Source organism: Euprymna scolopes, chromosome 1, assembly GCF_053919585.1.
Source record: "Euprymna scolopes isolate OS-2025 chromosome 1, ASM5391958v1, whole genome shotgun sequence".
Classification (NCBI taxonomy): domain Eukaryota; kingdom Metazoa; phylum Mollusca; class Cephalopoda; order Sepiida; family Sepiolidae; genus Euprymna; species Euprymna scolopes.
The window spans coordinates 199,132,756-199,156,976 of NC_136482.1; the positions used below are offsets into that span (position 1 = coordinate 199,132,756).

The 24,221-nt window shown below is 32.9% G+C and overlaps 1 protein-coding gene across 3 annotated transcripts in view; it reads right to left on the reverse strand.

Moving 5' to 3' along the window:
- Window positions 1-24,221, reverse strand: part of LOC145279388 (NEDD8-activating enzyme E1 regulatory subunit-like) — a 106,642-nt gene that overhangs the window by 16,906 nt on the left and 65,515 nt on the right. For 2 of the 3 annotated variants that reach the window (XM_080130720.1, XM_080130722.1), the window contains exons 15-16: window positions 10,992-11,039; window positions 198-237 (exon numbers count right to left, since the gene is read on the reverse strand). In XM_080130720.1, the coding sequence (XP_079986846.1) occupies window positions 198-237; window positions 10,992-11,039 (88 nt within the window). The remainder of the gene's footprint in view (window positions 1-197; window positions 238-10,991; window positions 11,040-24,221) is intronic. The other variant, XM_080130721.1, reaches the window with a different exon arrangement.

A 24,221-nucleotide genomic window follows, 5' to 3' on the forward strand; every position in this document is an offset into this window, starting at 1 on the left:
TTAAAAACTCTTACTCTTCATTAACTGCTTGTGCTGAATCGTATCAATTTTTTTAAATCCTTTTTTACTCCCATTTTTTTAAAAAACATTGCTTCACACTATTTCTCGACTTTAATCCTTTTTTAATTTTTTTCTTTCAGCACATCCATATTTCATACTAAGAAATGATAATAAATGATGAAGGTAAACATACTTACAGAATAGTTTCACATCTTGTTCTGTAATACTGCAGTACGGCTAAAGAAAGATAAGAGCATGAAAAGATAAAAATGTTAGAAATTAAATTATTTTGAAACGGAATTTCATACAGAAGAGTTTCACATTTTTTTTTACTCTTTTCGTTTTAAAGTTTCGGACAATGTAATCTCTTTCTTCGAATGACTCTTGTCAAACTCAGAAATCTTTCTGTTAAACTTGGGAATCTGTTTCGCTATGAACCTGTTGCATAACTGATTAAGTAAGGTAAACTTCAGTTGTAAGTGACACTATTCTGGAGGTTGAAGGTTCAAACCTTAGTGTTGGCTGTATAGAATTATGAATTACCTGAGACTTCTATCTAGTCATGACTGATGAAACAAGACCGTGCTATCTCCGTGGATTAAATAAATGGTTCCATTTGAAATTCCATGCAGTTTCCGAGTTCAACAGAAAGATTTCTGAGTTTGACAAGATATATTTGAAGAAAAGAGGTTACATTGACTGAAACGTGAAAATAACACTCAAAATGAGAACAGTACTTTGAAGAATCCAAATAATATGAATTATCAAGTCCAATCTAAAAAATTCAGAATCATAAAATTGTAAGTTAAGAAGTTTTTTTTTTTTTTTTTTTTTTTTTTTTTACAATTTTGCTCATTTTTCACGAAATAATGTATTGAACATAAAATCTGGCATATTTAGGTTTGTCGTATCTAGAATTGAACATTCAATGTAGTTATATGATCACTCCCTCTCTCTGACTCGTGGAGAGAAGTGCCGACATCAGGTTTAAAAACAAAATAGATTCCCTACCTTTGTTGTAAGTACACCTTTTGGTAAACAACCATTTAATAGAACAAAATGGAGAAAAAAAAAAAAATCATAAAAGCATTCATTGAGGATAAAAATTGCTTAAAAAAATCTCTTTTTGAAATTAAGATTAAAAAAAAATCCTTTCAAAATGTTATTGCATTTGGTTATTTAAAAATCTTTTTTGAAATTAAGATTAAAAAAAAAATCCTTTCAAAATGTTATTGCATTTGGTTATTTAAAAATCTTCTTTGAAATTAAGATTAAAAAAAAAATCCTTTCAAAATGTTATTGCATTTGGTTATTTAAAAATCTTTTTTGAAATTAAGATTAAAAAAAAATCCTTTCAAAATGTTATTGCATTTGGTTATTTAAAAATCTTTTTTGAAATTAAGATTAAAAAAAAATCCTTTCAAAATGTTATTGCATTTGGTTATTTAAAAATCTTTTTTGAAATTAAGATTAAAAAAAAATCCTTTCAAAATGTTATTGCATTTGGTTATTTAAAAATCTTCTTTGAAATTAAGATTAAAAAAAAAATCCTTTCAAAATGTTATTGCATTTGGTTATTTAAAAATCTTTTTTGAAATTAAGATTAAAAAAAAATCCTTTCAAAATGTTATTGCATTTGGTTATTTAAAAATCTTTTTTGAAATTAAGATTAAAAAAAAATCCTTTCAAAATGTTATTGCATTTGGTTATTTAAAAATCTTCTTTGAAATTAAGATTAAAAAAAAAATCCTTTCAAAATGTTATTGCATTTGTTATTTAAAAATCTTTAAAACAATGATTTATTAAATGATACTGAAGTTCTGTGGATGTATAGAAGATTATTTTAGTAAAACTCATTACTACTTGCTAGGAGTAAAATAGTATGGCAAATTAGACTTTCATGCTTCGCACATCCTCTGGAGACGGAGGAGATGTACGAGTAGGAGGAGAGCACGGTAGGAGAAAGAAGATGCAAGAAACAAAATTTGACGGAAAGTAAACTGGTAAAAAAATTTTGAAAAATAAAAACCATTAAAATCTACAACCATAAAATTTAAAGGAAAGTGAAAAAAAAATGTCTTTACTTTAGCTTATTCATTAAGTGAAGATCACCTATCCACAACTATTTTTGAGTGTCAATATCTGATTGGTTAATTTAATTTATGACAATGAAAGGATTTTAAGTGAAAATTTTAGTGACAAAAATGTAAGAGCAAATCGTGCTGGAGGAGAATGTAGAGTAGATTCTTTAGAAGATAGAATCGCGTTTTAGTTAAAGGAAAATTAATATTGAAGATTCATAAATTATATTTAGAAAATGTTATCTTTTTTCATTTTTTTTTGTACCAGCCAAATAGAGAGAAAAAGATGCAGGCAACAGTTTCAACCCTGACCCAGAACAGACGCAGACAAGATTCATAGACCATATCAAGAATGGCAGAACAACGAAATCAAAGAAATCTGTTGTTCAAATAAATCGTGGAATGAAAGCAGATTCAATTTTTGTTTTGAAAACCAGAAATTATGTTTCACTTAAAAAAAAAAAATTCAGAAATGACATACGCACGTGAAAAAGTAATTGAATCAAAAAAGGGAATGATGAGGAGGAGGGTAGATATGTAGGTAAGAGATGGAGATTGAAAAGAGAAATGTATGCACTCTGACGCACACAAAATACCCAAATAACAATGTCAGTATTCCGCGGTAAAATCTCATAAGGCGCTTAGCAATAAACTAATCCTTTCTAAAAGAGAGATGGTAAAGCCTGGGAATGTGGACCTCCTAGAACTGCACGGAACCATACTGGAGGATGACAGAAGAAAAGTTATCACAGATTCTATTAGACTGATTGTCAAAGACGTATTGATAACAGGTAGGGACAGCGAGGTAAATATGAGCAAGGAGGAGGAGGATATGGTAGGAGAAGGGAGTGAGTGGATGAGAGATATAGTGGGAGGAGCACAACTATGTGAATAGAAGAGAGGTGTGGTGGGAGGGCAGAGATTTGCAAGTAGTAATAGGAGGAGACATCAGTGTGGGAGAAATGCAAGCATAAGATCGGGGTCATTGTGGGAGGAGGGCAGGTGGAGGGAGTGGCCATAAGGAGGAGGAGGAGAATGCAAGAAAAAAATTTTCACCGAGAAGAGATGAATTGGAAATAAAATTTAAATAAAAAAAAAAAAACAAAAAAAAAACGTTAAAATCAACCGCCATGAAATTCAAAGGAAGGTGAACAAAATGGTTTGCATTTAATATAAAAATTGGACACTTAGGTTGTCTGTAAAATTTTTAAAAATCTAAAATGTTTGGAATCGTTTTCGATGTAAGCTAATATATATATATATATATATATATATATATATATATATAACAGCATTAAGATTTATAATTAGTGAAACAAGTTGTTTTAATTACAGGAATATATAACACAAATTGAAGGATTTACAAAAAGAAAAGAATTTGTATTTAATCAACCAGAAAAGTTATAGACAAAGTGCCTTTAATAAGTTTCCAAATTGGTTTTGTATCTTGGCACTTTTATTGATAGTACAATCATAAAACGTTTATTGATAATACAATCATAAAACGTTTATTGATAGTACAATCATAAAACGTTTATTGATAGTACAATCATAAAACGTTTATTGATAGTACAATCATAAAACGTTTATTGATAGTACAATCATAAAACGTTTATTGATAGTACAATCATAAAACGTTTATTGATAATACAATCATAAAACGTTTATTGATAATACAATCATAAAACGTTTATTGATAATACAATCATAAAACGTTTATTGATAATACAATCAAAAAACTTTTATTGATAATACAATCAAAAAACTTTTATTGATAATACAATCAAAAAACTTTTATTGATAATACAATCAAAAAACTTATTGATAATACAATCAAAAAACTTTTATTGATAATACAATCATAAAACGTTTATTGATAATACAATCATAAAACTTTTATTGATAATACAATCATAAAACGTTTATTGATAATACAATCATAAAACGTTTATTGATAATACAATCATAAAACGTTTATTGATAATACAATCATAAAACTTTTATTGATAATACAATCATAAAACGTTTATTGATAATACAATCATAAAACTTTTATTGATAATACAATCATAAAACGTTTATTGATAATACAATCATAAAACTTTTATTGATAGTACAATCATAAAACGTTTATTGATAATACAATCATAAAACTTTTATTGATAATACAATCATAAAACGTTTATTGATAATACAATCATAAAACTTTTATTGATAATACAATCATAAAACTTTTATTGATAATACAATCATAAAACGTTTATTGATAATACAATCATAAAACTTTTATTGATAATACAATCATAAAACGTTTATTGATAATACAATCATAAAACGTTTATTGATAATACAATCATAAAACTTTTATTGATAATACAATCATAAAACGTTTATTGATAATACAATCATAAAACTTTTATTGATAATACAATCATAAAACGTTTATTGATAATACAATCATAAAACTTTTATTGATAGTACAATCATAAAACGTTTATTGATAATACAATCATAAAACTTTTATTGATAATACAATCATAAAACGTTTATTGATAATACAATCATAAAACTTTTATTGATAATACAATCATAAAACGTTTATTGATAATACAATCATAAAACGTTTATTGATAATACAATCATAAAACTTTTATTGATAATACAATCATAAAACTAGTTCCCTTCAAAGTAATCTCCTTCAGCTGCAATGCATTTGTTGTATAGTTCCAACAATGGAAATCCTCTTGTGGGAGCATGTCAATGAGCTTTCTCACAGCTTCTTTCATCTCCTCATAACGACAGCCTCTAAGATTTTCCTTGAACTTAGGGAATAATCAAAAGTCACAGGGAACTAGGTCTGGACTATGGGGGGGGGGAGGGTGAGGAACTGTCTTGATGCACACGTCTTTCTTTCTGATCTTCTGAGCATACTTGGAACAAACTTTGCGCAAATCTTTCTCATCTTCAGTTTCTCTCGAATAATTGTGTGTACAGTTCCCACACTGACATCAAACTATGCACTTAGTGTCTCTATAGACACATGACAGTCCTTTATCCATGAAATTCTTTATTTGGCCAATCAACTCTGGTGTTCTGACTTCCTTACTCCTACCACACTACTCATCATCCCTCACAGACTCTTGAATCTCTTATGCTACACAAAAACTGATGCTCGATTCATGCAAGATGGTCCAAAAGCAGTCTGAAGCATTCCATACGTTTCTATGGTATTTTTTCAAAGTTTAAAACAGAATTTTATTGCATATCATTCTTCTAAAGTGTCCTCACGTCCAGATTGTTGTTTTGAATTTCATCAACTGTGACCATCAGGCTTTAGTAGAGTGCATTCCAATTCCTGCTGTAGCTCTTCATTTGAATCTGAAATCATAAAAATTGGTCATCTCATAAGATGTATAGTAGTAACATGGTGAATTTTCACGAGTCTACAACAATTTTAAATGCCTGTACAAAAAAAAAGTCTGGAAACTTATCGAAAGCACCTCGTACTAGATGAAGTAGCAATGGTTACTTGAAAACTCATTTGAAATATCGCATTACTATCGGCAAAGCCCCCGATAAATGTTTGAATCTGTTGCAATATTTTTGATATAATTAGACGGTGTAATTAAAAAAAAATTGGACAGTTCTACTTATAGACTTTGTCGCTATGAACTGACCAATCAAATGGAGCCACGTTCTGCTAGCAACCAATCAGAAACTGGAATCATTCCATAAAAGTATTGGATCTTTTAGAATTACTGCATATAATTTTTTCATCTCCACCTGAGATCTTTGCTCTTTGTCTGCAAAATTTTAAAGTTCAAGATTTCTCCAGATTAACTATCCATCGGAAACTCTTCTGCTTTCAATTCAAAAGAATCATCTCTGGGTTTAATAAAAGAGCAGACCAGACAAACTTTTTATAATTAGGTGTGTATTTTGTGTATCTCTTATTTTGCATAGGGGTATACGTATGTATACAATATAATCTAATATGCAGTAAGTCAGACATAAATAGCATTGCATCTGAAAAATTTTATTCTTAATAGTCACTCATGTTTTTTATGTAAGAAATCCCAATCAGTTTCATCGATTACAGATTCTATCCAGTCATATAATTATTTCAGTAGCCTACACTGCACAAGTTTCATCATCTATTTCCATTGGTTATCCAATAAAAATGAATGGAAAATTTTAAGATGTCATCTGGGAATGTAATTTATTCATATTAATTGATGCCCTAGAAAAAAAAACAAAAAACTTAATTTACAAATTCCTGCTAAAAACAATCACAAGCTATGCACATGCATACTTCTTGGAATTTATGAAGTAGATAGGTATGTTGTCATGTGTATGTGTTGACACACACACACACCTACAACACAAGATGAGTCACGGGCCGTTATGTAAATAGACCTTAAAGGATGTAAGGACAATAGTCGGTTATATACGTACACAATGTGTGTGTGTATATATATATATATATATATATGGCCCTTTAATTAATCCATAAAAAAGATTTTGATAAGGACATGCTAAATAATAACACAACACTACGTCCACATTTAGTGACAACAAAGTTGTCTGTGTGTATGTTTGTATGTCCACTTAGAACTCCATAACAACAAAACAAAGACCAACAAAATTGGTATATTCTTAATCAGTATTGCCCCGAATGAATATCTAAAATGTAGAAAAAAAAAAATAACAACCCTAAACTGGTGCAATATTAAATATATTTTCTAAAACAAAAACACATTTGTGGGAGGAGATGATCTATACATTCTAGCTTTACTGGTAATTGAAAATCAATAAATATTATGTCATTATTACTACTAAGATTTTGGTTTAAACAAAATCAAATAAAAAAGATAAAAGAATCGTTTTTGGCATTGGAAAATAAGCAGAAATCCTTCAGATTCCCCAAAAGTCCCGATTAATTGTCCCAACACTAAACAAAACATTAAACAAAAATTAAAACAAAATGGAGTATTTCTATTTATTTAATCCATTCAACTTCTGAACATTTAGCGAAACGATATACATTATACAATAAATGCGTATATGACACAATGTTATAACATTGACACAAAGAGAAAACGAATGTACACATATCGAAAACAATGGTTGAAACCTTAGAAAACGACTTTCAGTCAGTAGTGGGGGGCATAAATGGTTGGTAAAAAGTGTACCTGGATGTGTTTGAGAGTGTGGCTATCCCCTGGTGCAATCAGGTAGCCACTAGCAGACCCTGGGTGTGGCAGCAGGACTTGCAGGTGCTAACCTATAAATCCAAAGAGAAAGAGTTCTATGACTTTGTACCCTTCTCTCACTGCCCTCCCCCTCCCCTGCTAGACTATTTTGTTTGGTCATACATCAAGAACCTCCTCCTCCCCCTCCTCTCCATACACCAAGAACCTTCCCCTCCTCCCCATACACCAAGAACCTCCCCCTCCTCCCCATACATCAAGAACCTCCTCCTCCTCCCCATACACCAAGAACCCAACATCAACAAAACCAGCCTGATCATCCCCATACACAGAGCTTGTGAAAAAAGGCTCCCAGTTCCGAACCCATATCAAAGCAGTGATTGAGGCTAAATGCGGCTACATTGAATAGATGCCAGCTCTACTACATAATGAAATTACCTGAATTGATTTTTTCAATAAAAGTTTTAAAATAAAACTAGTTTTGTTTTCTTTAGGGCGACAACTTTATCGTTCCATCCTGTCGATTGTCTTGGATTAGTGACATAATTCTAATCAGATAATCACCGCAGTGAAACAACGTTTTTCTGCATTGAATAAAATGATTGATCATCTTTTCGTTGTGAAAACAAAATGTTTGATTACTATTTTCATCTGCATATAATTAAGATGAACAATTGAACAAATAACCGTTTCGTTCGATGTAGACGCAGTTATTTCTAAATTCTTAACTAGGGATTTTCACCAACATTGCATCTGATTATTCCATAGATGACGCCTTAAAATCTTCAGTTCAATCATTTTCGAAACGATTTACATTTCCTGTCAAGAAAATTCAATTTCAAAACAGAAAACATTTGCTGTAAAGTTTTGCATTAATCCCATGGGGTGTTTTTTCACCCCAATTTTCTTTAAATACTCATAATTCCTAGTTCCTAACCCTCCCAGTACTCTCCTGACTCAGTGAGAGTATAGGCTGAAATGCACTTATTGTATCGTTACAACTCCTGGACGGCCCCATAGAAGTTCTCTTGTGTTCATATGTCAATGATCCTCGTCACAGCCTCTTTCATCTTAGTTATCTAATAACAACAACCTTTGATTGAATAACCAAAAGTCACAGGGAACAAGGTCTGCACTATAGGGAGGGTGAGGAACTGTCTTGATGTTCATCTTGGTCAAATAATCTGTGACAAGGATGGAGTTGTGGCCTAATGCATTCGTGCAAATCTTCTGCATCTTCAGTTCCTCACGAATAATTGTGTGTACAGTTCCCACACTGACATCAAACTGTGCACTTATTGCATTTTAGAAATTCACCAACTGCGACAATCAGGCTTTAGTAGGGTGTATTCCAATTCCTGCTGTAGCTATTCATTTGAACCTGAAATCCTAAAAATTGGTCCGTCATCTCATAAATGTATAGCAATAAGATACTGAATTTTCAAGAATCAACGACAATTTTAAATGTGTGTACAAAAATGTCTGGAAACTTATTGAAGGCATCTCATACATTTGAAAGGAACACTTTATTCTTTTTTTTTTAAATTTGATGTGGATAATCTTTGAATCTTTCGATGAAACTAAAGAAATTGGTAAATTAAAGCATTGCTATTAAATAAGTCTGCAAGTTTTTTGTTGCTGGAATAGTAAAAAAGAGAACAAAAATATTTTTGGGTTTGAAAATCTTTTTTTTTTTTTTTTACATTTTCACCGCAAACTTGTAATGATGATGATCATCATCATCATATATGGTTCAGCATCCATTTTACATTTTCACCGCAAACTTGTAATGATGATGATCATCATCATCATATATGGTTCAGCATCCATTTTACATTTTCACCGCAAACTTGTAATGATGATGATCATCATCATCATATATGGTTCAGCATCCATTTTACATTTTCACCGCAAACTTGTAATGATGATGATGATCATCATCATATATGGTTCAGCATCCATTTTACATTTTCACCGCAAACTTGTAATGATGATGATGATCATCATCATATATGGTTCAGCATCCATTTTACATTTTCACCGCAAACTTGTAATGATGATGATGATCATCATCATATATGGTTCAGCATCCATTTTACATTTTCACCGCAAACTTGTAATGATGATGATGATCATCATCATATATGGTTCAGCATCCATTTTACATTTTCACCGCAAACTTGTAATGATGATGATGATCATCATCATCATTACAAGTTATATGATGATGATGATGATGATCATCATCTATGGTTCAGCATCCATTTTACATGCTGCCATATGTTGAACAGCTTTTTACATGTTGACATCTAATTTAACCTATCTCTGGCCAAGTCTTTATTCTCTCAAATTTTGCCATCCTCCTTTCTCTCAGATTCAATAGAATCAACAGTCTACACCATTTTTGCAATGACCTTTCACCTGTTGATTCCTATATGGTACTCGTCATGTGCAGTTCTAGGAGGTCCATTCTTCTGTTTTTTTTTTTTTTTTTTTAGTCACCTTCAAACAAGGCATATTGCCACTTGGACATAAGGGGTTACTAATTGGGACTATGCCTAAGAAAGATTAAGATGTTGGTTTACTTTACAAATAAACAGACTTTGTCTTCTCTTTTCAGAAGGGATTAATTTATTGCTAATCGCCTGATGCGCCCCCTCCTGAGACATGTTAATGGGGCTGTCCAGGCATTTTTGCGGATCAGAGTACTCCTCCTCAGGGGTGCTGATTTTTCAATCCCATTTTCGTACTCTTGCGTCACATTTGAATCAATACAAAAAAAATGTGTGCGTGATGTAGTGTCCGATACAAACATAAACAATATAGTAGTGTTATGTCATAAGTAAAAGTAAAAAATAAATATAAAAATGTAAAAAATAAACTTGTTATTAAAACTGTTAGATTGAAACCTGATAAAACACAAAGCATTTAATCAAAGTTATGGCGGACAGGAATTCTAGAAACTGAGTTACTTCCCTTTGAAAGAATTGCATCATGGATCAAAACAAGTCAGATTGAAGTAGACACAAAACATCACACAAAATATTGTTACTTGTTCCATTTTATTTAGAATTTGATTTAATTAAAATAATTAATAAAAATACAGAAAATACGCAAATCTTGATAATGTACCTACCTATCATAAAAACAAAGATGTCATATTCCAAAAATCATGTAAATTGATCAAGTAGATTTTTTTTAAACAAAGAAAATAAAATTTTATGACCAGCGACATGGGAGCTGCCATGTTATTTCAGAATGTGTTAAAATTCAAGGATGACAACTCAATTCGACTCCTGACATTATTATATAAATTTTTAAAAATCGTCAATTTTTATTTTTTTTTAGTTTAAAAAAACTTAATTTATGTGGTTTTTATGAATATGACATCTCTGTATTTTGTGATGGGTATGTGCATCAAAGATTTTTTTGTATTTCTTTTTTAATTAAATCGAATTCTAAATAAAAATCCAGCAAAATTTTAAGTGTGTATAACGATTAGAAAACCTACAGCAAAAAAAAAAACCCCAAAAAACCTGAACCATTTAAAAACTAGTCACTTTTTTTCATCATGGTGGGACATGAGACGACTACAAAAAGCCACAAATTGTTGTTTATCGATGATAGTTACGATTTTGTTCACCTTCTCTTTGAATGTGGAAAGTAAAAGATTAGTGAAAGGAAAAACGTGATACGGAACTGGTTTGCGAGTCGAGTGCACTTGATTGGGTGTAATGATCGGCTCCTCCTAAAAGCAAGAGAAATCAACAATCACCCAAGCGTAACACGAGTAGATTAGTTTGCATTGCCCGTCAATCACAATCGATAGGTACTAGTGTACAAAAGGGTTCCTAAGTTTCCAAGCATCAGAAAATTTAGGTCATGGCCAGTGTCACATCAGAGTGTCCTCTTTTTTTAATCTGTGCAGTCTTTCAATCACCCCAACTGAAAGATCCAAGTTTTTAATTAGCTACTTTTATTTTCTGAAATTTTGTGATTTTTATTCATCTTAGAAGTTGAAACCAACTAAAAAAAGTAAAAAGTAAAAAAAAGGTAAAAATAAGTAAAAAAAAAGTAAAAAAAAAAAGTAAAAAAAAAGTAAAAAAAAAAAAGTAAAAAAAAAAAAAGTAAAAAAAAAAAAAGTAAAAAAAAAAAAAGTAAAAAAAAAAAGTAAAAAAAAAAAGTAAAAAAAAAAAGTAAAAAAAAAGTGTAAAAAAAAAAGTAAAAAAAAAGTAAAAAAAAAGTAAAAAAAAAGTAAAAAAAAAGTAAAAAAAAGTAAAAAAAAAGTAAAAAAAAAGTAAAAAAAAAGTAAAAAATGTATAAAAACTTTTTTAAAAAGTAAAAAAATAAAAAAGTATAAAAAAGTTAAAAACAATTTTTTAAAAATAAAATAAAAAAACTGGGTACTTGTGCATTTAACGAACCAGACGTAACTCAGTATTTGCTCGGCTTTGTCCGACGCATGACGTCAACAGTCGGATATAACCGAGCGTTGCCGATTAAGCAGACGAGAATTTCGCTATCAATTGGAAGAGTGTCACAACTCAAGAAACGCTTATTTGAAGAGAGTTAAAAAAAATTTTGTTTTAAAAAGATAACTGACGAAATAATAATGAATATTACAAACCTTGCGGACCAGCTCCAGACCCCAGAGGCTGCACTAAACTTTTGTCAGCAACGGAAATTGTTGGCAGAAGAGAAAAGGTGTTTACATTTTGGCCAGGATTGTGTACTTGCAAAGAGAACAAGCCTTTCCGACGGTTACGGTTGGAGGTGTAGAAGTGTAACATGTCGTCGATGGACCACCATTAGGATTGGGACCTTCTTCTCAAAATCCCGACTAACCATCGCATGTATAATAAAAATGATATACTTATGGGCGTTCGAGATGGCATCTACAAAAAATCTCCATCGCGAATGTGGGTTACGTTCTCGCCACACAATTGTAGAAATCGACGAGTCCGTTTTTAACCGCAGAAAACACAACGTCGGCAGACTTGTGACACCGGTGGTCTGGGTCTTCGGTGGATACGACCCCGCCGAAAAGGAGGGTTTCTTGGTCACTGTACCAAATAGGAACGCCGACACCCTCCTTCCACTAATAAATAAAAAAAATCCATGTTTCTAGCAAAAAAAAAAAAAAAAAAGTCCTTGTTTCTGGCGAAAAAAAAAATGAACAAATAATCCTTTTTCCTGTCCCCCCCCCAATGCTTTTTATTGCCCTTTTTTACGCTTTTTTCATTTATTTGACATAAAGAGTTGCAAAAAAAAAATAATAAATAAAAATATTAACTTTTACGTGTTTAAGACATAGACAATGTTTTCTTACGTTAAAAATTGAAAAAACAGTTCAGACAAAAAAAAAAGTTTCCTATCATTTAACAAAAAAAAAAACTTGTTTTATATGTATTTATTTTGAAAACAAAATTTCAAACAATAATAATAAAAAAAAAAAATAAATGAACGGTAGGTTTTTGCTTTTTTCTTATTTAATTTTTTTATGTTTCTACATTTTACAATTTCATTGTACAGTTATTTTGTTGTAGCGTTGTTTTTATTTTATCGCCAACGCTCGGTTTTATCCGGCTGTTGACGTCATGCGCCGGACAAAGCCGAGCAAATGCTGAGTTACGTCTGGTTCGTTAAATGCACAAGTACCAAAAACTGAAATAAAAAACTGAAGTAAAAAAACTAAAATAAAAGAAAATAAAAACGTAAAAAAAAAAAAAAGAACTTTAAATAAATTTCTATTTCAATGAGTGAAATAAAAAAGCAAAAAATAGTTTATAATTCAGATCACATTTTGTAATTGGAGTCTTCTATGACCAAAAAATACAACAATCGTATGAAGGTTTGCAGTGATAGTTTTATTCTTTCCAATAAAACTTCCATGTTTTATGGCAATGGGCCTTCCTTTATGTGAAGGGAATCTCCAACAATGTGTATTGATTTTTTTTTAATCATTTCAACTTTGTCATTTCTATTCGACAAATAGAAGAAAGGAATTTTGCTTTTAAGTATTTTTTTCTCTTAAAAATACTTTCATATCGTTATGCATTCCCAAAATTGGATCCATCCATGCTAATTTTGATTTTATCAATTCAATGTCATCTGATTTTACCTCATGTGACCTTAATTTTCAAATGCCAGAAACTTGGGATCCCTATCGTACACTAGCATCTACATTATGAGAAAAATAAATAATTTTTTTTTTTTTGAAATTGGCCAATTTTTCGAGTGAAAAATTCAATAGTAACAAATGCTTAAAATCTCCAATTTTGATAAATTATTGTAGTTATCGATTTTGTTGTTTAAGACTACGCTAACACGTAATGTTCGCTATTTGACATTTATGCACACAAAGCATCACAACAAATAAAGCTTATGAAGCATTCAAATATGAAAATGTTTTTTTTTTTTATACGAATCATTTGAGATGAGTAATTTGTATATTTTATTTGCAAACTGTTAACCTCATCTTCATGATTGTTGTTTCACCACGTTTCGGCCAACTCGTCCTCTGGCCTTCTTCAGGGGATTAACCACAATGGGATAGAAATGCAGAGTTTTGTAACTATCTTCACTAATCACTACCTTTACCTCACAACGTTTCGACCAACTCATCCTTTGGCCTGCTTTAAGTAAGATTGAAATCGCTATCTTCAGACAACGCTCACTTGGAACTGTAGAGATTGAATGCCGCTATTCACTGCGTCATGTCGAAACAACAACAACTATGAAGATGAGGATAACAGTCCACGAATAAATTAAAATAAATATGCAAATAAATTAAAATAAATATACAAATAAATTAAAATAAATATACAAATAAATTAAAATAAATATACAAATAAATTAAAATAAATATGCAAATAAATTAAAATAAATATAAAAAATAATTCATCTCTAAGAATTCTAATAAAAAAAATATAAAATTATGGTACGAACCCGATGATGGAAGACCAGATAAGAATGAAAACTTGGATTTAGAAAACAAAACAACAACAATGAAGATGAGGATAACAGTTTGCAAACAAATAAAAAAATATACAAATTCCTCATCTCAAAGGATATAAATCAAATAAATTTTATTTACCTCGAACAAGATCTATTGCCATTTGGATGTACGGGGCTACTATTTGTTTACATTACTTTTAAACTTCTGCATATCAGTACAGTCAGGGAAGTGGGAAACAGGCAGGGAATTCCCACGTCTAGCCATCTATTAGAGTAGAAGGTTTTTCAGCATCTAGGGATTTCTACAGTAAAAGGGTGGTATTTTTCTGCAAAGAGGGTTTGTCAGGGGTATGTACGTCGAGGGGGTGCAAATGTAATGAGTTCATCCACACACATTCCATCAAAATACTTGTAAAAAAAGCACAAGTGTACAACATTCTGAAGATGGAATAAAGGTTGGAGCTGGATTCACGATGCAGAATCTATTAGATTGGAAACGCTTTTTTGGAGCCAAATGTGAGAAACTAGTGGTAGATGCATCAGCCAAATAATAAAATAACAATCAACTATGCTATCGACTATATCGTCCCCAACACTCTAAGCCTATGCATCTCTGATCTCGACTATGCCGATGACATAGCTATGCTTATGACATAGCTATGCTTATGACATAGCTATGCTTATGACATAGCTAGCCTAGGCAAAAGCTTTGATGACATTCAAGCAGTCATCACTCAGATGCAGATTTTTGAGAGAAGATCAACAACGACAAAATTTCTAGCGGCTGGATTCTCCCCAAATGATTCACAAACAATTTTCCTCGACGGAGAAATACTTGAGGAGGTCTAAAGTTTGAAATACCTGGGCAAATATCACTGCAACAATCCAAGATGAAGAGGATGTTGGCAACTGTATGTCCATGTCGCTTTCTGCACCTGACTCTGGTCAAGAAATGAAATCAGACTCGATACAAAAATTCAAATATACCAAGTCCGTAACATTCTTCTATATGGATGCGACACCTGGCCAGTATGAGTTTGTGACCTGCCTAGACTGGAAGTTTTTAACCACCTGTGTCTGTGTCGCATCTTTCGGATTTGCTGGCACCAATTCATCCCAAACACCAATTCATCCATTTGCGCTGTTGGATCCCATCCTTCAAACAGACCCTCCCCTTTCAAGATGTCTCTAATGATTTGGTCACACTCTGTGCCAGCAACCAGATGACTTCATCCATGCCACCATCAACCGAGCACCATTCCAGGGTTGAAAGAAACGACATGGTGGTCAGCTGAAAACATGACTCAGTGAAGCAAGACGCTGATGCTGATCCTATGTTCTCGTCACTATGGAGTGTGCCACTGGAATTGCAATCGACCGCAGCCTCAAATCAACGTGCCTGGGCGATATCTATATGAGATGCAGAGAATTCAGTTGGAGGAGCTGGCTCAATCGACTCACGGTAAACGCTGACACGAAAAACAACATGGTGACATTGGAACATTAGAAACGATGCAGACGAGGGTTATGAAATTGGTCCCAGATCTGCATCATGTCTTATGAAGAATGACTGAAGCAATTGCATCTTCACCCTCTGGTGTTCCATCAAATGAGAGACGGGAACGCCATCCAAGTCTTCCAATATCTGCATGGGGAATAAAACGTGGACTGTTTTCAAGATGCTTCTTTCGAAACAAGATTTTAGGACTCTTGGGCATTCCTTGTGTTTGGACATCGAAAAAGGGCAGCTGGGTTTTTTTTTTTTTTTTATATTTTCACCCCAAACAAAGCACATTGCCACTTTAGTGTAGGGGGCTACTATCAGGGTCAGCAACTACTGGGGTACTAAGTAGGGATTTGGGCAGCAAGATGTTGGTTCACGTTACACTTGAACTTCTGCACGTCAGTACAGTTGGGGAAGCAGTGACCTGGAATGGAATTCCAAAGTCTAGCGGTTCTGGGGAAGAAACTACTGGAGTAGAAAGATCTTATACATCGAGGGATTTCTACAGTGTGGGGGTGGGATTTTGCAGCCTGTCGGGTCTGTTGAGGGTGTTCACGTCGTGGGGGCACAAGTGTCTGCAGTTCGTCAGAGCATTCACCATTATAATACTTGTAGAACAGGCAGAGGGATGCAACATTTCGTCAATGGGACAGAGGCTGAAGCTTAGATGCCAGTTCAGGGTCTATCAGATTAGCAACTCTCTTTTGATTCTTGTCAAGGAGCGAGAGACTAGCAGCCGATGCACCAGCCCAAATGTGACAACAATACTCCATACATGGGCGAATGGTTGCCTTATAGAGGTACAGGATACTTTCGGGTGTTAGTAGTTTTCTAGCACGGTAGAGAGAGCCCACCTTCCTTGCAGCGGCCCTGGCAATGCCCTCGATGTAATTGTTCCAACTCATGTTTCCTGTGAACGTTAGGCCGAGGAGTTTAAAAGACGTACTCTCAGCTAAAGAGTTGTTGGCCATTGCTATAGGTGGTAGAGAAGGTTTCTCGTAATTATTGAATGAAACCAGTTTTGTCTTGGCGGCATTGAATGTGACCACCCATTTATGTCCCCATTCCACTACTGATTGAAGGTCATAATCTAGTATTTCTGCAATTTCTTTAGATATGTGTTCATTTGTTTTCCTGTCATGTCTGTTATAGAGTGTGGTGTCATCAGCATATATACCCATCTCAGAGGCAATTTTGTCGGGGAGGTCATTTATGAATATCAGGAACAGTAGAGATCCAAGGATAGACCCCTGGGGCACTCCCGCATTTATATCATATTGTTTAGATGTACGACCGTCGAGGACAACCTGGTTTTTTCTCTTATCTAAGAAGGATTTAATTATGTTAAGTATTCTACCAGTGATACCGTATGATCTAATCTTCCTGAGGAGACCCTCATGCCATACCCTGTCAAAAGCCTTAGATATATCTAGAGCTACCGCTCTGCCCTCCCCCCGCTTTGTCCAGTGAATGGTATATACGTTCAGAGATTACAGTTAGGATGTCTGCAGTGGAACGGGCTTGTCTAAATTCATATTGTTTGTCAGTCAGAAGTTTAGCATCTGTAAGGTGACGGACTAGAGCATGGTTAATTAAGGTCTCAAATATTTTGACAAAAAGTGGGAGGAGGCTAATGGGGCAATAATTTGATGGGTCAGTTCTTTCGCCAGAATTCTTGAATACTGGTACTACAGAAGCAGTTTTCCAACAGCCCGGAAAGCAAGATTCATTAAGGCATTTGTTGTAGAGTTTGGAGAGAACTGGAGCTACTTCAGCTGAGAACTTTTTTAATAGCACAGCTGGGATGAGATCAGGTCCACATGCTTTTGAAGTGTCAAGGTTTTTTATGAGAGCATGTACTTGAGCAGGGGTGATTTGTAGATCGTCTATATCTCTTCTCCAAATGTGTGGTGAACATGTGGAACGAGCTGCCAGTGGTATCTGTAGAGTCACTCAATACCTTCAAAGCCAGACTAGACAAGCATTGGAAGAATCACTCGCTTTGTTTTGACTACAAATCTAGAGATGAGGTGTATTGAGAGACTGAAATCTCGGGTGTATATTATCGTATTGTATATTAAATTCAGATGATCACTCATCTCCCTCTCAGTACAGACCAATAAATCTCCTGCTGGAATCTGTGTTAAATAGAGAAGGAGTCAACCACCTCAGCAAAAATAAACTTCTTAGTGAAATGCAATATTGTTTCCATTCTGGTAGATATACAGCAAATATGCTAACGCTTATATCTCATAGGATTAGTGAATCTCTTGATGGAAACTTAATTTCTAGAGCAATTGCTCGATATATCAAAGGCCTTTGATAAGGTTTGACATAAAGGTTTACTTCACAAGATCTCCAGCTACGGTATAGTTGGAAATGTCTTCTCAATCATTTCTCTCTGATAGGTTCATAAGAGTAGTGGTTGATGGGCAGAAATCAGAAGCTCTCAGTATTAATGCTGGAGTTCCTCAGGGGTCCTTCCTGAGCCCAACTCTCTTCCTGATTTACATTAATGATTTTCAAATCACATCCTAAGATCATTTGTAGACATTTATGCTGACAACACTACAATCTATGGTAGCACATCAAAGACTGTAAACGACCAATTTCTCTCTGATTCTCTCTCTTCTGATCTTGAGTACGTGGTACAATGGGGAAAGAGGTGGCTGGTTACTTTTAATGCATCTAAAACCAAGCTGCTATCTTTACATCATCAACGTTCTAATCCTCATCTGGTATCAATTGAAATGAATAGTTCTCATCTTGGGAAGGCTCCATGGTTTGACCTTTACGCCTGATCTGAAATGAGACATATACATCAAATCTGTTGCCAAGGTTGCTGGAAAAATGGTGGGATTGTTCTATCAATCCACTAGATATATCACTGTTGATGCAATTCTCTACCTGTATAAGAGCCAAGTTGTCTAAGGATGGAGTACTCTTGTCGCATCTGGGCAGATGCTGCTAGAAGTACTTTATCCTGCCTTGACAGAGTTCAAAATAGACTTTGTAGCTTAGTAGGGAATGCCTTTTCTCTTCCCTGCAACCCCCTTCTCACAGAAGCGATGTTGCGAGCCTGTCTCTGCTTTATCATTATTTTCATGGCAAGCACTTGTCTGAGCTCCAATCTACGGACTCCCCTGGCCAAACTTTCACGAGAAACACTTGTCTAGCTAAAACCACTATCAATAATTTCCCCCACTCTTTATTTGTGCCTAAACCTAGATTTCATGGACAAACTTTCTTTCTTAGAACTGCACGCCTGTGGAACTCTGTTCTGTTTGCCTGCTTTCCAGCTGACTACAATTTGATTGTCTTCAAGTCCAACGTAAACAAATTCTTAACTAATCCAATTTACCAAACAAATTTCCAATACTAATGATTATTACGATATTATTCCATTGACTACTATCCACTCATTAACCCTTATTCTTGAGTGGCCTCCAGGCCTTGATAAGTGATAATTCCTATGTAAAAAAAATCAGAAATGGTAAAATAATTAATTTACACTTTTGGGGTCTATCTGAAGAAATATTTAACAGAAGTTAATCTGTATATTTCCATTATATATATATATATATATATATATATATATATATATATATATATATATATCATACATTATATGCAATAATCAGTCTGATTAAGTGGGAGGGTAGGGGAGGCAACATCGATGGCGAACATCTGTCACATCTCATCTTCGCCGATGATTTAGTACTGATGATACACTCTCTTCAGAAACTAAATGACATTCTAAACAACGTCCACTCTAAGAGCAAACCGGTTGGCCTCAACATGCATCTTGGGAAGACTAAGGTGATGTTAAATCAGCACGCTGCAAAGTCGCCAATAATTGTTGATGGAAAGACCATTGAGGAAGTTGAAAGCTACATCTACTTGGGAAAGAAAATGATGACAGATGGAGATCTCATTAGGATGGGTAGCTTTTGGGAAAGTGGAGAATATCATGAAAAGCCGAAAATCAAATATGTCAATCAAAGGAAAGATCTTCAATGAATATGTACTACCTGTGATGATCTACGGTAGTGAAACATGGGCCCTGACAACTTATGTCAATGTGAAACCTTGGTAGTAGCACAAAGGAAGATGGAGAGGATAATGTTAGGCATCACTCTCCAAGACAGAAAAACAAACATCTGGATCCACCAACAAACAAGAGTCATTGACATCAATACTGCTATCAAAACATCCAAACACAGATGGGCAGGGCACGTAGACAGACAACATGACAATGGATAGTCCATCAGGATAACGGAATGGACACCTTGTGAACATAAGAGGCCAAAGGGAAGACAAGAACGAGATGGAGGATCTGATACAGCACATGGGTCCAACATGGCAGCGAATAACTCGGGACAGAATTAGATGGCTAAATTCCAGGGAGGGATTCCTCATTCAGTGATAAAACCCTTGTTGATGTTTATATGCAAATCCAGTTGCTGGGTTTCCTGTCATCTCAGTAAATAAACTTCTGTTATTCTTCATCTCTTCCGTTTGTTAATCTTACAGGACATCACCATCTCATCATCATCTCGATTTCCAGTCTCTTAAAACTTTTGATATTCTTAGACAGAAAGACCATATTTTTATCAGTATGCCTATCACAAATAATTGTATGTAAGCAAACACACAACAAATATGACACCGCATGAGGTTAGACAAAGTACAAACAAACCGGGAAATCACGTCGAAATGAAAAGATTAATTACAAAAGAAAAACATAATAAAATTTTCATATCAAAAGATTGAAATGAAAATGCTTGTCTTCGATTAAACCGAAAAAGAAAGAAAGGTCACAAAATGATAAAAAATTTTATTTTGGAAGTGGGGAAGGATTGTCTAAAAAAAAAAAAATCTCAGAAACAGTAATGGATGCTATTTTTCATTTTTTTTTTTGCTGTAAGGTTAGGAAAATAGAGGAAACCAAGAATTTATTTTTCTTTGAATTCTGAGAGAAAAAATCAGAATTCAAATGTGACGTGGGTTGAGAGCAATCAGTTAAAATCAAATTTTTTGTGTTGTTTTATTATTAGAGAATGAACGAATCGCGTTTAAACAATGGATTATGTTCATAAATCAAAGGAGATATTTACCCTCACTCCCTAAAAAACAAAAAAAAACACACACAATTAGTCAAGACAGGTCATTGTCATTAGTAAAATTGAAAAGAATGAACGGATCACGTTTAAACAATGGATTATGTCCATAAATCAAAGGAGATATTTACCCTCACTCCCTAAAAAACACACACAATTAGTCAAGACAGGTCATTTTCATTAGTAAAATTGAAAAGATTGTGAGATAAAAACATAAATTGTTCAGCGACATTTCAACCTTGTCGATCATTTTATGCCGAAAACAGTTTTTAAACGACTTTAAAAGAATGTCGAGTTCTTCGTTTGGGTAGGAATCTTGCAGTATTTTAGCATTTTAAAGTCGACAGCTTCATAGAGGTATATGGTTTGTTATATTTGTAATCAATCACGTTGACACACCGGTTCTCATCAGATCACCAAAGTTAAGCAATGTTGAGCCTGGCCAATACCAGATGGGTGACCATTTGGGAAGGCTAGATGCTAGATGTGCTTTCTGCTTGTCTCGGCATTTGTTTCCAATTGCCCTAAACCTCCACTTGCCACTGGTATTCAACAATGTCGACTCAGGTGAGTGTGGTTGGAGATTGCGCAACTCTTGCCACAAAAATTTAACGCGCAAACACCCTTAAAGTGGGTATCCATAGTCTGTCAAGATTGAAGGAAGCCTTGTAATTATTTCCATCTATCATAGATTTCGTTATATTGACAGTTTTTTTATTTGTTTTTTTTTAATATATTTTTTTTTATTTGTTTTTTTTATATATTTTTTTTTATTTGTTTTTTTATATATTTTTTTTATTTGTTTTTTATATATATTTTTATTTGTTTTTTATATACATTTTTATTTGTTTTTTATTTGTTTTTTATGTTTTATATATTTTTTATTTGTTTTTTATTTGTTTTTTATGTTTTATATATTTTTTATTTGTTTTTTATGTTTTATATATTTTTTATTTGTTTTTTATGTTTTATATTTTTTTATTTGTTTTTTATATATTTTTTATTTGTTTTTTTTATTTGTTTTATATGTTTTATATATTTTTTATGTTTTTTATATTTGCTTTTTATATATTTAAAAATTTTTTTTTGTTTTGTATTTGTTTTTTTATCTCCCTTTTTTATGGAAAATTTGGTAAAGTTACATTTTTCTTAAATGTTATAAAGTAGACAGCAAGAGTCTACATGCAGGGGACATAACTCCCAAATAAATATTTTAGATTACTTGTGTCATAGCTGCAATATTTGTCTATAGTGATAGACTTTTTTTTTTTTTTTTAACAAAAAAACACAATAGCACTTGTTCTACTTGATTAGTTTTCGTAATTTTTGGATATATTACTATTTTCGACATGACAAGTAAGTACGTAATAGTATTTTTGCTTAAAACGATATATTTTTAAAGTTAATTTGTTGACTATATCTTAACAAGCACCGAAGTGACTTAAAACCTTTAGCGTCAACCGATTATGATGACATAAAACCATTCACCCTATTCATACAGGGAAAAACTCGTGCGATTTTTTCTTACAACTGTATAGAAAATTTACAAATAAATTGTTGTATTATAAATGTGTTGCATTCGATTTGATATGTGTTTGGCTCTAATGATGTACTCAAACATTGTTCGCTAACTCATTGACATGTGGCAGAAGAATACACACCGAATCAAAAGCTGATAAAAAAAACGTAAAAAATGTTTTTATAGCGTAAATAATAACAAAAATGCAGCACGGTACATAGGTGTAGTTGGAGATTGTGCAACCTTTGCTTCACTATGTCATGTATTTGGGACCCTATGCCAATAAGTAGCGATTACGTTAGCTTGTGTGAATTTTGGCAAGGGTCACATTGGTGCATGTGAGGATAACTCAGATCTGTAAAGCATATATAATGATCTAAGTTGAATGTTACCGATGCCTCTACTCGTCTGTGTTCCTCAGTTGTAAAGTTAGAAAAATAAGTTAAGGAATGAATTTTAGCCAAGTAGTCTTACCCTCCATAAATTCTTTCTCCAAATAAAACTCAGCAAGTCTCTTCTGTCATTCATGAATGAAAAGTTTTTTTGACAAACTTAAAAAGACGGCCCACACATGGATCAGTGGTGACGATGGATAGCAACGATCAAGAGAATGGAAATACTAGTGTGCATGTACGAACATATTTGATTCTTGATCGATCATGAGTGAGAACAAACGTAAAATCTACACGTTCACGAGAATGAACATGTACGATTTGATCGCTCACGGATGTGAACATGTGTGATTGTTTGGTTATGAAGACATACCATGTGTGATTTTAAACACAATCGTTTGATGAAAATATAACTATAGACTCCTCATGAAGGAACACAAGGATTATCCACTGTCTTATAAGACTGAAAGAAAACTTTTAAACACACACATACATATATATGGGGAGAGCAAAAAAAAATTAGAAAAATTCTTTGAAAAAATTCATTAAAAGAAGACTTATCAGGATAATGCAAAGCTCAACACTTGAAGTGGAGTTTATATAAAAGAAAAAGAATTCTCTCTCTAAATAAATCTAATCTGTTACCGACACCTTCTCTCCTCTTCTGATGAAAAGCATTAGGCTTTGAAATACTAAGGTATAAAGAGCATATTTATCCTACACCCAAATTGATGTAATCTCCATATTGAATCCATGATTAAATTTATATATTTTTATTTTGTCATTCTTTTATTCTTTCTCTTTTAATATATATATATATATATATATATATATATATATATATATATATATATATATATAGATATATATATATATAGTGTAAAATTTTGTTGAAAATTCAAAGATTCACGTTTTCTTTTTTATAACCTTTGTTTATTTCCTGGATTTTTTCCATTACAGCTGTTTCATTAATGGGTTGGCAATTTTACGATTTATGTGTCCATAAAAATATCCTGTCCCCACCAACTTCTTCAGATGTTTATCCATTAGATTTTTACAACAAATGGTATATTTTTAACATGCTGGACATCGTTTTGGGTAAAAAGATTTCCAAAGCCATGCTTCTTCACTTCCATCTTTTGGTGTTATGTAAAGATAGTTTTCCGTTTTAACCCATAGCTTGTATTTTTATTTTTTATTTATTAATTATTTTTGTTTTAATACCCCCCCCTTTTTTTTTCTGTTTTTTCCAATTATCGTATAATTTTATTTCTACATTTATGCGTGTTTATTTTAATATTCCTGTTTTGCTTGGTGTTTGAATTCGTATCATTACTCGATCCTTCTGTTTAAAAGGGGGGTCACTCTCATGGAATCATTTTTTATATCTAGGATTACCTCCCTTGCATCTTTTATTTTTCATTATATTATACGTTTC